The 14,368-nt window shown below is 35.8% G+C and overlaps 1 protein-coding gene across 5 annotated transcripts in view; it reads left to right on the top strand.

Moving 5' to 3' along the window:
* The window catches only part of LOC136034869 (constitutive coactivator of PPAR-gamma-like protein 1), a 125,549-nt gene that overhangs the window by 11,179 nt on the left and 100,002 nt on the right, over positions 1-14,368 (top strand). For all 5 annotated transcript variants that reach the window (XM_065716344.1, XM_065716341.1, XM_065716342.1 and 2 more), the window contains exons 2-4: positions 2,466-2,680; positions 6,469-6,641; positions 9,506-9,619. In XM_065716344.1, the coding sequence (XP_065572416.1) occupies positions 2,476-2,680; positions 6,469-6,641; positions 9,506-9,619 (492 nt within the window). In that variant the 5' untranslated portion in view covers positions 2,466-2,475. The remainder of the gene's footprint in view (positions 1-2,465; positions 2,681-6,468; positions 6,642-9,505; positions 9,620-14,368) is intronic.

Genomic DNA, 14,368 nt, shown 5'->3' with positions numbered 1-14,368 from the left:
CTTTGGACACCTTCAATGAGCTGGATGTCACTCTTGTAGAAAGGACCAGCAAGGCATGTTCTAAAATCCAGGACTGGCCTGGTGAAAATGAGGTATTTTTAACCTATGAACAGGTGATCGGATCTCAATGAAATTTGATATTTAGATGGATATCATGTCTCAGAGCTCTTATTTTAAATCCCAACTAGATCTGGTGACATTGGAGGGGAGTTGGTAGGGGGAAACCTAAAACTTGGAAAACACTTAGAGTGGAGGGATCGGGATGAAACTTGGTGGGAAAAAGAAACGTAAGGCTTGGAAAACACTTAGAGTGGAGGGATTGGGATGAAACTTGGTGGGAAAAATAAACACAAGTCCTAGATACATGATTGACATAACCGGAACGGATCCGCTCTCTTTGGGGTAGTTGGGGGGGGAGGTTAATTCTTAAAAATTAGAAAAAATAGGTATTTTTAACTTACGAATGAGTGATCAACAACAAGCTCCTCAAGCATCTTGTTTCCAACATCAATGTAAACATGCATGTAAACACTGGTTAAAGTTTGTAACTTGCATTCCCTCCCCTGGGGACTGTGGGGGAGCAAGTCATCCCCAAAGACATAGTTATAATGTTTTCATTATGCTGAACAAAATGGCTATCTCAAAATTTTGATCCATTGACTTTGGAGAAAAAGAGCATGGAAGGGGGCCAAGGTGCCCTCCAGTTTTTTTGGTCACTTAAAAAGGGCACTATAACTTTAAATTTCCATTCAAATGAGAGCCCTCTCGCGACATTCTAGGACCACTGGGTCAACATGATCACCCCTGGGAATTCTAGGACCACTGGGTCAACATGATCACCCCTGGGAAAAACAAACAAATAAACACGCACCTGTGATCAGTCTTCCTGCAAAAAATATGAAGTTCAATATTTTTGTAGATGGGAGCTTGAGACTTTTACTGTAGGGTTTTCTAATATGCTGAATGCGACGGTGTAATTTTTGTTAAGATTCTATGACTTTTAGGTTTTTTTTCTATTTGTTTTTTCCTATTTTCCAAAATAAGGCAAATTTACTCAGGCTCATGACTTTTTGATAAGTAAGACTAAATTTGATGAAACTTATATATTTAAAATCAGCATAAAAATTCTATTATTTTGATGTATCTATTAGTATCAAATTCCATTTTTTTTTTTAGTTTCATTTACTATTGAGCTGGGTCACTCCTTACTGTAGTATAGTAGCATACCACAATCTGTTTTATTTGCACTAAAGTTTGACTAGATACTGGGGACAATTCAATTTTTAGTATGCATTTCTGCACATTGATTTCTTGCACATTCCTTTCTGCACATTGATTATGTCATTCCTGACATTTTGTAACTGAGATGTCATTTGATGTCCTATGTCCCAGCAATTGCTCTGGAGGATCTGTGCAGTTGAACTGGATTCTGAAGAAGGCAATTTAGATGTCTGCCATCTCTTAATTTAACATGATGCAAATATCTATGCTTTAGATTATTTAGTGAACTTACACAAATGCTTCTTCTGCAAGCTCCTCCTTAAATCTTCTAAACTGAAAGTATTCCAAGCTGTGTTTCTGATTTTCTACCCTGAGACACCATCTACTACTTCACAAACTGTTTTCCTGCATGGATAGTTTTCTGCCTGGATTTATTTTTTGCCTTTTGACCTTTCAACTATATGGCACATAAAAAGTGCAGTTTGGGTGCCAGTTCTGGAAACCCTTTTCCTGAGGGTTTTACTACCTATCTCCTTTCCCAGTCAGTTTAGAAATGCTCAACTAACTGTATATAGCTGTGTTTGACAGACAGAATATTAGATCTTTGATTCATTTTAAGACCAAATTCATGGCACATGGAAATTTAAAACTTTGGGTCTGATATTCAACTAGTCAACCATTTACTAAGGTTTTTCTCCTATTTTTGTGTCTATTGAGCTACTTTTTAAAGGGATCAACAGATAGGTTTTCAGGATTAATGTCCCTCTGGAGAGCATTTTAAATGGCTACTCAATGCAGGGTGTATACTCTTGTAGGTAATCAGACTGTATCAATTTTTAGTTTTTTTGCAGCATTTGTTTGACAAACAGTAAAAGGAAAAATATTTAGTCAAAGGTGAAAGGTGGTGAATGTTCTTGTAGAAAATAACCATTGATTTCCAATCAAAGCTCTCATTTAGAGGTTAAAAAATGCTCAATCGGTGCTATTGTGCAACAGAATAGAACCCAATCGAGACATGTTCTCTAATCAGGGCTATATCCAGAATTTTTGTTCATGGGGGGGGGGTGGTCAATACCAAAATAGTAAACAAGGACAGATTTAGTTCCCATGGACTTTGGTCCAATTCCTCAGTTCCAGTTTGTTGACTGTAATTGTATGCAAATTTTTACTTTTTATTGTCTGCTATATAAATCCATATGCATAGTATGTACTTTTGCTTGGCTAATACCTTATTTCCGTTACAGATTCCCAAAAATGTGTCTGAAGGATCTACAAAAATATTTAGAAGCCGAAATAGATGGCGCAAGTGTGCCAGTTAATCTTATTAAAATTGCAATGGAAACCGTTGGATCTGCACCTTTCCATCCTGGAGCAAATGCATTGATGCCACAAAATGAGCTGAATATTTTAGTTGATGGGGAGTCATGTCTTGATAGACTTTATGGTGGTTTCTATTCAGGTAAGAAAATTTGTTCATTTAATAAAAGTGACATAATTATTTCTTTTACTTTAGAAAGAAAGATGACATAAGAGAAAATTATGAAAATCGAAAATTTAAGAGATTACTAATTACCTGCTTAAATTGCTCAACACAAGCAGTGAGTTGAAAAAGGACCCATATACATTTAGGTGCACCCTTTTGACAATCTGCATGCAAGTAGTGTGTTTTGATTTTGTTTAAATTTCCCCTCAAAATTCTCACGAATTTTCACCTTCATACACTTAGCCTTGATAGTGTTAGTATTGTAGTAGTAGTGGTAGTAGTAGGAGAAGGAGTAGCAGTAAGAGTGTTGATCAGTAGTAGTATTAACAGTAGTAGCAGCAGTAGGATTTACATGTTGCCTTTCAATCAAGTGAACATTCCCCTCATGATACCTGAGAAGTTGCATCTTGATCTAGTAAGCCAGTAAAAAAATATTGCTGTTACACTCTTTTGACAATCACTAACGAACTGTAAGTATGGAGGAATGCAGCTCAATAGTAACCAAAACTCTAAGAAACAGAGTCTTGATAAAAATAGAAACATCAAAGAAACGAATTTTGATGCTTATTCAAAGTATGTAAAATTCATCAAATTTCATTGTACCCATCCAAAGTTACAAGCTTGTGAAAATTTGCCCAATTTTTGAAAAAGGGGGGAATTTGCCCAAAATATTAAAGTAATCTTAATGACAATCAAACCATCAGATTCAGCATACCAGAGAACCCTACTTTAGAGGTTTCAAGCCCCTATGTACAAAAATGTGGAATTTTTTTTTTTGCCAGAAGAAAGATCATACCAAACCTGTGATCGTAGTAGATCGGGAGATGGCTCATTTGATCGGAAATCAAAAGTTCGAGTGCCCTTTTTAAGTGACCAAAATTTTGGAGGGCAGCTAGCCCCCTCCCGCGCACATTTTTCCCCAAAGTCACTTGATCAAATTTTTGAGATAGCCATTTTTTCAGCATAGTCGAAAAATCTATTAACTATTTCTTTGAGGATGACTTAGCCTCCCACAGTCCCTGGGGGAAGGGCTGCAAGTTATGAACTTTGGCCATTGCTTATACATAGTATCGGTTATTGGGAAGTATACAGACGTTTTCATGGTAGACTTCTCTGGTGGTGGGAGAGTGGGGTCTTGTGACATGAGAGGATCTTTCCTTAGAGGTATTTTTCCTGGGGAAAGGAATTTTCAACAGAGGGAGAACCGGATTCCCCAGCTTTATTTAGAAAAAGAAACAGTCAGAAAATAAATAAAATAAAAACAAGCTTTTTCAACTGAAAGTAAGGAGCAACATTAAAACTTAAAACGAACAGAAATTATTTAGTGTACGACAGGGATCACTTTGTCGTCAATACCTCGCTCTTTACGCTAAAGTTGTTTTTAGCACTGTTAAAAGAGCTTTTTATTTTATTTAAATGACCTTTTTGATTCAGGAGCCATTCTTAAAGAATTGGGACAAAATTCAAATTTTAGCATAAAGAGAGAGAGGTATTGGCGAGGGGGTGATGCTCCTCATAAACGTAATAATTTCTGCTCTGTAAGTTTTAACGTTGCTCCTTACTTTCAGTTGAAAAATACTTGTTTTTTCATTTAAATTCTTGCTACAGAAGCAGCAGTAGTAGTGATAGTTGCTGTAGTAGTAGCATGCAAAGATTGCCATTTTGGTCAATTGATCATCTCCCTTATCAGTTACTGAAAGTTCAGATTAATATACTCAGTCATTGTTCCCAATTCATATTTAATTAAGCAGTGCTATTGTGCTACTTATGTAAAGTGCGCAGCCAAGGCGTAAATTTTCCTTCATTTGAAACTAAAATTGTTTGAAGCACATACTAATTAGTGCCAGCATTATACAGGTTACCATAGTCCAAGGCAATACAATTGGAATTTTGCGGTTTTTACATTGCTTTGCATTTTTTGGCGATGTTTATATTTGTTAATCATGAAATGGTCTGCTTTTGGCTGTTGTACATAACTTGTTCACCCTCTGAACTCTATTTTTTGCAGAGGCGATAAATTAAGTTATTTCTTTCTTTTTGTTGAATTCTTCTTCCTCTATAAACCTGTCTCCATACTTTAAGTTTACTTACAGACAAATTGTTAATTTTGAATTACGGTATTGCTGTTGTTGATTACTTTCTTTTGTTAATTTAGTAAGTGTACTTGATGTAAAAATAAGTATTTTCACTTGTAAACTATTTTAATTACTCCTCCACCACACATAAAAGTTGCCGTATTAAAAGTTAGTTACAGGTTCTATATATTTTTAACATATAATAATTATTATATGTTGTTTTCGAGCCGTAGGACACAGTATGTAGAAATGTCTGGAGCTAAGTCAAGTGAAAGAATAGTTGAATTGGGTGTGTCCCAGGGTTGTGTTTTAGGACTCCTTTTATTCCTAGCATATGTTAATGACTTCAGCTTTTTTGTAATGATTTTGATAAATAATTTTCAAGGTTTATATACTAATTCATCCTTCCCAGTTTCACTGATGATACCCATTTTATTGTGGCAGAAAAGACTTCAGCCCATTAAATAGAAATAACGAAAAGGGTATTCTATGCATAGACAAGTGGATGAGAGTTAATAAACTTTTGTTAAAATTATAATAAGTCAGGGTTTCTTATCTATGGTAGGTCTTGGATCACTGATATACAAAAAGATAATTATGTAGTCAAGTGTACAAATAATATCGGACATCTTGGTTTTACTGTCGATGAATGCCTTAGTTTTAAAAGTCACATATCTTGTGTTAGCTGTAAAATTGGAAGAAATACTGGAATGGTGAGAAAGTTCAAGAATGTATTCCCGAATTACATGACGAGATTAGTTTATTTTTCTGAAGTCCACCCGTATTTGGTTTACTGTATGAGTGTATGGTCTAGTACGTTTTCAGTCCACTTGAAGCAACTACATGTGATGCAGAACACGGCACTCTTAAGTGTTGACCGGAGAAAGCAAAGAAACATCAGTTAGATCTCAATATGTACAGTTAAATATTATCCCTCTGTCAGGTCTAGGAAAATTTTATCATACATTGCTCATGTATAAGAATTATTCCAAATTAGTTCCAAAGTGTTTTCTAAGTTTATTTCATTCTGGTGATGAAATACCCAGCTATCCTACATGATATGCTAATAATGTGAGGACACCTCAGGTTGTTAGAACTAAATTTTTTTATCAGTACCGCATATTTGGGCAAAATTTTTGGAATAATTTGCCCAATTTTTTTAAAAAGTGGGCAAATCTGTTTGATTTCCGTAGAGATCTTAAAACAGTTTGCCTCCAGTAGTATGATTTTTTATGATTAGTTAAACTGAATTTCTTTTGCTTTTAGTTCCCACAAAAAAAAAAAAAAAAAAAAAAAAAAATACAAATAAATTGTTTAATTTTTGTTGGATGGAAACAGGGGTTCTTTGAATGTGTTGGTGGGTGAAATGTGTTGTTGTTTGGAAGGGTTTCTGCGACCAGGATTAGGGCAAATGCAGATTTTTTTTTTCTTTTCTGTTCTTCTCTTTTTAAATTTATTTCTATGCTTAAGCGGTTACTCTAAGCAACCGAAAGCTTATGGAGGATGAATTGTTTTGTTGTGTTGCTTTTTTTAGTGTTTTTTTTTATGTATTTTGTTCTGTATGTTCTTGTATAAATACCGTTATCAAATTGGAATTGAATTGAAATTATATTTCAAAGTCATTTTTTCTTATTGCCACAGAGCGGCGAATATTTCGTGACGAGATTAGTTATAGTGAATATATTTTAGATTGGGTATGTGGTGGCCAGTGGCACAGAGTAGTTCGATTTTTATGCAGTTTGGTACCCACTATGCGTAACAACAAAATAAGCATGGCTTGCTATTTTGATGGAACTGATGGTGCATCAAGATTTGAAGAATGGAAGGACCTGCAACTCAAAAGAAGAGAAAATGTTAATCTAGTATGTGTCTTTACTTTGCCTTTTATTTGGTTTTTATTGCTCCGTTCCACAACTTTTGATGATTGACCTCAATTGATATGTTGAACCTCATTTGATATGTGTCATAGTCTGCCTTTAGGCTCAATGTTTACGTACAGCGTCTCGTGCGTTTAGACTACTTTAAGAGTAATGTGTCTCCAATTTTTTTTTTTTTTTTTAGTCTTGTCATTTAGAACTGATAATGGCAGAAAGATGGGGAAAGATTCAGTTGGTTCAGATTCTGATATATAGTGACTTTTTTTTTAGTGAAAAAACAGAATGGAGTGCGGCCAAGTGCCATTTCAGTCCCCCTTTTTTACCCTCGAAGTCCGGTATGGCAATGAATCAATAATGCAAAATAGGAATTTTAATCAGAACCAATATAAAGTCAAAAATTTTTCAGTTGCTGTTTCATTTTCTGCACTTGAGTTTTAGATATGTGCATGTATTCACATGAGCTTCTAGTGTTCTCATTGCTAAAGAAACTAGAACTTTTCTTACTCTCCTTTCTGAGTAATGTATTGTAATAAATATTACAAAGTTGGCATGTGGAAGAAAATCAAGTTTTGAACTTGTCCGTATCAATAAATTTGAAAAGCTGATGAAAGTACATGATATCAGTTTTCCTTCCATAACAATTTGCTCATGAGATACACCATTTTGGAAATTTCAACGAGTTTACAACTTCATTGTTGGGGCGCACCTTAGAAAAGCCAATTCTGTTACGTCATACAAAACAATCTAAGTTTTATTTTCCACAAATTAACACAGTAACATGGTCCTTCCATTACCCCTCTTCTCATAAATTTTTTTAACCGAAAGGTAAGCATTTTGCACGTTTTTTGAAGCAAAATCACGCAAGTACTTTTGATTTGTATTATTGGAGGCACAAACAGGAAACACAGGTCCTCTAACATCTCCTGTCCCTCCCACTGCAATTTTTTTTGCAGAAAGGCAGGCATGAATCAAGGAACGGTGTTCGACCTGTATCATAGGAAAGTCAAAGTGGACCAGCGGTGCCTCCAGTCTCCACGCTCCACCTTTTTATCTCGCTGCCAGGCTTCTAAACAGAGCGTTAGATATGTTGCACTTTGTTTGGAATGTGTCCGTGCATGAATCGTGCAAGTATTTTCATTATGAATGACTAGAGGTTACCCTCCCCCCTAAACTATCAAATTTTAAAGAAATAATTTGAAGCAGAATTATGCAATTATTTTCAATATGTGTTATTAGAGCACAAAACTCACACCTCCTAACTTTCACACTCTAATCAAACAAGGATTTTTGATTATTATTATTATTATTGAAGGCACTAAGTGGGTCGGTCGATTCCTTAGTACACCTTTTCTCGTCCTCTCACATTCAGTTTCTTTTAGAAAGGTAGGTGTGTCGCACCTTATTTGATGAAGAACTATCCACAGCTTTCGATTAAAGTTGTTTAAGGCATAAAATGGGTATGTGCCTCCTCCAGCCTCCCTTTGGCCCTTCCATCGCCAATTTTTCAGCAGAAAGGTCGGCATTGGGCACCTTGTTTCGGCTGAAATCACACGAAGATTTCCAATCTATTATGGAGGATCAAAGTGGAGCAGTGTCTTTTCAGATACACCCACCCCTCTCATAACTAGCTTTTAGTTGGAAGAGAGATATGTTACTCCTTTTCGTAATAGAAAGATACCATGATGTTTCAACCAATATGGTTTGCGGAAAAAAGTAGGCCCTAACCCCTTAGACCCCTTCCCCTCTTTTTATGAAGTTTTAGCATAAAAGTAGGTATATTGTACCTTGTTTTAACTGGATTGATAGAAGAAATTTTCTTCTGTATTATTCAAGGTATAAAGTGGGCCCATGACCCCTCCGACACTACCTTCGTTACCAACTTTTTAGCAGAAACCTAGGTAGACTTATATTCTAACCGATTGGCATTAGAATTTTGGGAGCATACTCTGGTTCTCTAATCTTTGTACATAAGAAATCGGATCTGCTTGACACTTCTGGCGTAGTAATTAGGGGCCAAGTTGAGAGACTGGATTGATTTTCAGAGGCCTCTGCCACTTCTGAGCTCCGTATACCTTCTCAACTAAAGCTGCATCCGTCCATATTCACTCATTATTTGGTTGGTATGCACCTACAGCTAAGGAGCCACTAAGCAATTGATTTCTGGCTATCGACCGTCAAGGTACTATGGTTTAAAAGGTACTATGCTTCAGATACTTGCTTTTTTAATGCCAGAAATCTCATATTTGGGAATAATGTTAGCTGACACTTCTTTACACAAGTGTTATCCAGACTCTTAATTTGTTATGTCTTTTTTTTTTTTTACTTTTAAAGATCTGTAGTGTAAAGACTGGACTACTCGTCATTTTAGTGAAGGTTTTTGATACCCCAATAAAATGTGTAACATCAAGTAACATAGCTCATGAGATACAAAGTCTACTTCTGTAAAATATTATTTTTGATATAGGGCCCTCTGAACTCGCTTCAGAATGTGCTTTAAAAATAATTGTTCTGCCTGAGAGGGCAGAACACCAGCTAATAGGGTAGTATTTAATTTGAAAATGCCTATTAGTTACATGTATTAACATACAATAACCTCCACTCACCAGCCTTCGGTTTAGTCGAAAAGTCAAAATTTGTAGATTCAGCTAGAGTTGGCTCAAAAACGCTCTTAAAGTTAAATAAATCATAATCTATTTAAGTTTGGTGGGTATGTGTACGTGTAAAATTGGCTCACATTAAGGTCTTCACTAATCTTTGCTACGGCTGGTCTTTAGTAAATGGAACTCTCTGTATAGTCAGTGCTTTATACTTCTCTCGATTATGTTGGTAATTTTTTTCTTTCGTTTCAGATCTTGAGGCATATTATTGCCAAGGGAACTCCTCCTCCAAAAATATGGTGGGTACCGCCGACTGCGCTACGTACCTGTTTATCTCTAGCCCTTCGCCATGTCACGGTACCTGTTGTAAGTTAACATTTTCTTTTTTCAGTTGGAAGTTATTTTTAGCTCTGCATATTTTTTGTATGCAATTATTGTGTCAGGTTAAAAGAAAATAAAGTTTATATTTTAACTTTAGTTATTAAGCTTACTAAAGATAAAAAAAAGATAAACATGCTAATGACGTGAAATTGACGTCAAATGTCGGCAGAAATTGCATCTACATTGGTATTTTTTCCTCATTATAAAACTCTCGAATCATTTACTAGAATTCAGGCGTTTCTGCTTAAAAACAGTGATTCCTTGCAAATTTTGGAGCTCTCAGTGGCCGAATGTCATTTCCGTAAAATAAAATGGATTTTGACAGAAAAATGAATTTAGTGTCTCTGATCAATGTTTTTTGTAGTATTGGCAAAGAATAAAGAAGCATTTCTGCTCTGTATCCAGTATTTGTATCTATGTTGGAGCCAAGATATTTAAAACTGAGTAGCCCCTGTAGCTGCAAGAAAGAGATCCAGCTGCATCATTGCCCGTGTTTTTAGTTTAGCAGAATTAATCTTTATGCCTATTGTAGCTGCAGATAGTGTCATTTTTCTTGGTACATCTTTTACTTCAGAAATTGATAAAGGGCATACTGGTTTATCATCCATGCAGACCTGGTCAGTTACTAATGCTTCTGGCAAGACTCGGTCTTCCTGGGATGACGTCCTATCTTGCTTCGTAATCCACAGAATAATGAAGCTGTGCAATTTAGGTGACAATAGCCTCTACTGATCTCAGCCGGTGTGTTTTCCCAGATAATGCCATCTTTCTCAGCAGGTCTTGCTTCAGAGTTTTATAAAGAGAATAAGGATTCTACAATCCTGCAGACCAAGTCAGTGAGTTGTGTTTCAGATTAGACTTTGTCTTCTTGGTATGATGCCCTATCCTGCTTCCTATTCTGGCGATGATGAACCTGAAGCATTTAGGGGACCGAACTGAGCCTCGTCTAACTTGTAATTCGTCGTAAATATATCTGATAGAGCTTTGTTTGTGCAGGCGGCTGTCAAACGCGCTGTCAAAATAGCCATAATAACGTTAATTGTTGTGTCTGGTGCCCTGTCTTCCCGCATGCCTCTCCAAAGTTTATTGGGAAAAACTGAGTCAATGGCTGCCACATTTCATGTCACTCTGCTCCCTCTGCTCTTCTTTAGTCCGCGTAGTTGAATCTTGCTTTGCACTATTGTATTTCCTTCTTAAAATGCATTAAAATAGCTTGAATACTCAAAAATATTCGCGCGTTTTTATCACTGCGCCATTTTTCCAGTCTAAGCATTTTTGCGATTTATGTATGTATATATATCTGCATGCTCATGGTTCCCTGATTACTGACCTAAATTTTCAAGTATCCAGCTTGAATAGTTCAGTTGTAAATCACTGAATAGACAATTGAACAAATTCTTAGCTCAATCAGTGGTATAGAATTTAGGACTACCCTTACTTGTCCATGTACTGGGTTTGGCGAGTTCAAAAAATGATCAACGACTTGCAACTTGTGAAGGGAAGCACTCCTGTTTTTTCCCAAAATTCTCATTGAAAAATATAAATTCTCGTTCGTTGTTCCATAATCTTAATAGATTCAATCTTGTTTTGGTAGTCTCCGTGATTTCTGTAATAGCTTTAAGAAATGTTTGAGGGTTTATTAAAAGATCTGCAATATGGTATCATTTGTAGTACATTTCAGCCTTATGTGTTAAAAAGTTTCAACTCGTGCTAATCTGGGTTCTCCTGCAAATTAATTTCTAGAAAGTCATCCGAAATCTGCGAAATTTTTTGGTTTTTCAGGAAACATAGAATATGACAGCTAGGGTTAACGTTTGCCAATACATATAATGATCGCTAATTATTTTTAGTGGTTGATGGGTTCTTATTTTAAAACAAGGCAAAGATGTCAGCTTTAAAGTTGACCAATTCAAGAATATAACTTTTGATGCGTACCGATGGTAACTTTTGATGGTACCGATGGTAACTTTTGATGGTACCGATGGTAACTTTTGATGGTACCGAAGTCAAGTGTTCGGAATGACACTGAAAATTTTATATTCAGGCATGATTGACAAAAATGCAAAAATTAAGAAACCAAATTGCTGCCATTACCCATGATAACTTGCTGGTATAAGCTGGGCATTAGAAACAAAAGTAAAATAAAGGTGGGGTTAGTTCAGTATTGTAAAACAAATCATATAGTTGAGCATATCAACAACTGCTGCTGGGATATTTCGGCTTTTGCAGGAAGTAGAATTTAGCCCATTAATGCGCCAACGAATATTGAGCTGCAGCTGTTAAGGAATCGTTGCTTTGAAAGTATCAAAAATGGCGAGAATTTCCTTAACTTCATCTTGTGATTCTATTTATTGTAGAGCTAGCCATCGAGAAAGACTCTACAGCTCGAGCTGACCTGGCTATAATGAAAAGAAGTACATAGTTAAATGAGTTCATTTCATTCCTTTATTACTATGCTGGCTTCTTGTGTAAAGTCAACCATTTGACTTTCAATTCCCTGAAGGTTGAAAGCCTTCGGCATAAGTAGGAGGAGTTTCGAAAGGAAATTTGTTTGTTTATAATCAGCTGATTCGGAACTTTAAAGAAGAGCTCATATCACTCCTTTATTGGCATTAATTCTCTTTTATCGTCATTGCTTAAAAAGAACATTATTTTGTAGAAATAAAGAAGAAGGGCCTCTGACAGTATTGTTACATTTCATGTTAGGTTACATTTTCCTTTCACAACTTATCTTGTGAAATCTATTTATTAAAAATGTAGTAAACTACTACATATGGTCACTTTTGTAGTGAGCACAAAATTGTATTTAAAATAAATTAATTCTTTTTATAAAAAACAGCACTTTCATATGCAGGAGTATGGTGCATTTCAAAGGGTGTTCTGGGTGACAACACTGATCGTTCTATACTAGCTCCTGTTAAAAAAAAATAGCCTTCGGCTTTTTTGGTTCGTCAAATTAATCAAGGCTAAGGTCAACAAATTCGAATACAGAGGTTTAATTCTTATCAATCAAGGTTAAAGATAGCTGTTACAGAACCAATCTGTAAGCTAGTCCATCTTTAAAGATATATCAATTAAAGGAGAGAGAAAAAGACGAGTATTAAAGAAGTAACTGAAAATTAAAATAAATCATTATTGACGTGATGATTCAACACACTTATCTTTTTACAAGATAATATAACAGAAATATCAGGCAGCGCTAAGTAAAGAGCAATGTTGGCACAATGTATTATTTATTTATTATTATTATTTACTAGGGCACTTCTTGCAGAAGGAGTTGTCGGAAAAACTTAAAAAGGGGATAATTCGATTAGAATTTCCAAGGTCTAGTGCCCTTTTTAATAGTCGAAAGGGATTGGACGAGAATCAGGTCCCCTTCTCCGTGTCCATCATTTCCCCAAATACATCCAATTAAAATTTTGAGATAGCCTTTTTTTCATCGTAGTTGACAGGTCTAGTATTAACGTCTTTGAAGATTACAGCCCCCCTCCCCTCTCACAGCTGTTAGGGCAAGGCCTGTAAGTTATACCCCAAGGACATATAAGGTTTTTATGGAAAGAGTTGTCATATAAACTTCGGAGGGGCTCATTGGATTGGAAATCATAAGTTCTAAAGTTCACTTTCGACTTCTTAATAGTCTAAAGTGGTTGGAGGGCAACCTCCAATAATTTGATAATTGGAGATTGAAAGTTATAGTTGTCTTTTAACAGTCAAAAATCTGAGATAGCCAGTTTATTAAAAATTGCCAGTATATTAAAAGTAGGAGACTCCAGGGTTGACACAACTGACTAGAGCCTTGGGGCATGGGTTGTAAGTTATGCCCTGGGGCGTATAAGGTTTTTATGCAATGGTGGTCCTCCCCCTCGCCCATCATTTGCCTGATCACATCTAATCAAAATCTTGGGATAGTCATTTTGTTCAGCATAGTTGAAAGGCCTGGAAATGATTTCTTTTAGGATGACAACCCCCTATAACCCTCAGGACAAGGGTTGTTAGTTATGCCACGAGGCAATTAAGAATTTTATGGATAGATTGGTCGTATAAAATTTGGAGGGGGCTCATTAGATTGGAGGTAAGAAGTTCTAGTGCCCTTTTGAAGACTCAAAAGTGATCGGAGGAAAGCCAACCCTTTCGTTTGAAAACAAAATGGATTTTAAATGTTTTCACTTTATTTTACTATTTTGAATAAAAAATTGTTGAAACTTTAAGGAATAAATATCAGTATCTGTGTATTAAACTGATAATTCATGGTCATTTTTTTTCGGTATAGTGCAAATTATGTCCTGGTCTTGAGAAAATATCGGGGATGTCAGCCCTATTCATGATAGTTTTTGCTTGTTTCGAGTTTGATTCAATTATTTGCTATAATTTCTGTTCCTTTCGAGTTTCATTTGATTATTGATGATGGTTTAAAGTAGTTTTACGCTTGGAAGATTATTTACTTTATTGTGTTGCGAGAGCAACACTTTGGTTTTCTTTCCTAGCACCCCGATTTCAGCTTATTCCTAGAAAGTGGTAAGGGTCTAACCTCTGCGGTTTTTACGGGAAAGTGTGGACCTTAGACCGAATTGATGAATATGACTTTGCATTTTGGAAAGCTTCGTAGAACTCTTGGCTGGGGCCATAAATCTATTGTTTCTACCCATTTCTGTTCGTGATTAAATAAAAAACTAGTTTTTTCTTAGCTGAAAGTAAGGAGCGAAATTAAAACTTAAAACGAACAGAAATTACTCC

Source organism: Artemia franciscana, chromosome 13 (assembly GCF_032884065.1).
Source record: "Artemia franciscana chromosome 13, ASM3288406v1, whole genome shotgun sequence".
Classification (NCBI taxonomy): Eukaryota; Metazoa; Arthropoda; class Branchiopoda; order Anostraca; family Artemiidae; genus Artemia; species Artemia franciscana.
Note: the sequence above shows the minus strand (reverse complement) of the source record. Positions and strands in the feature narration are given on the sequence as shown.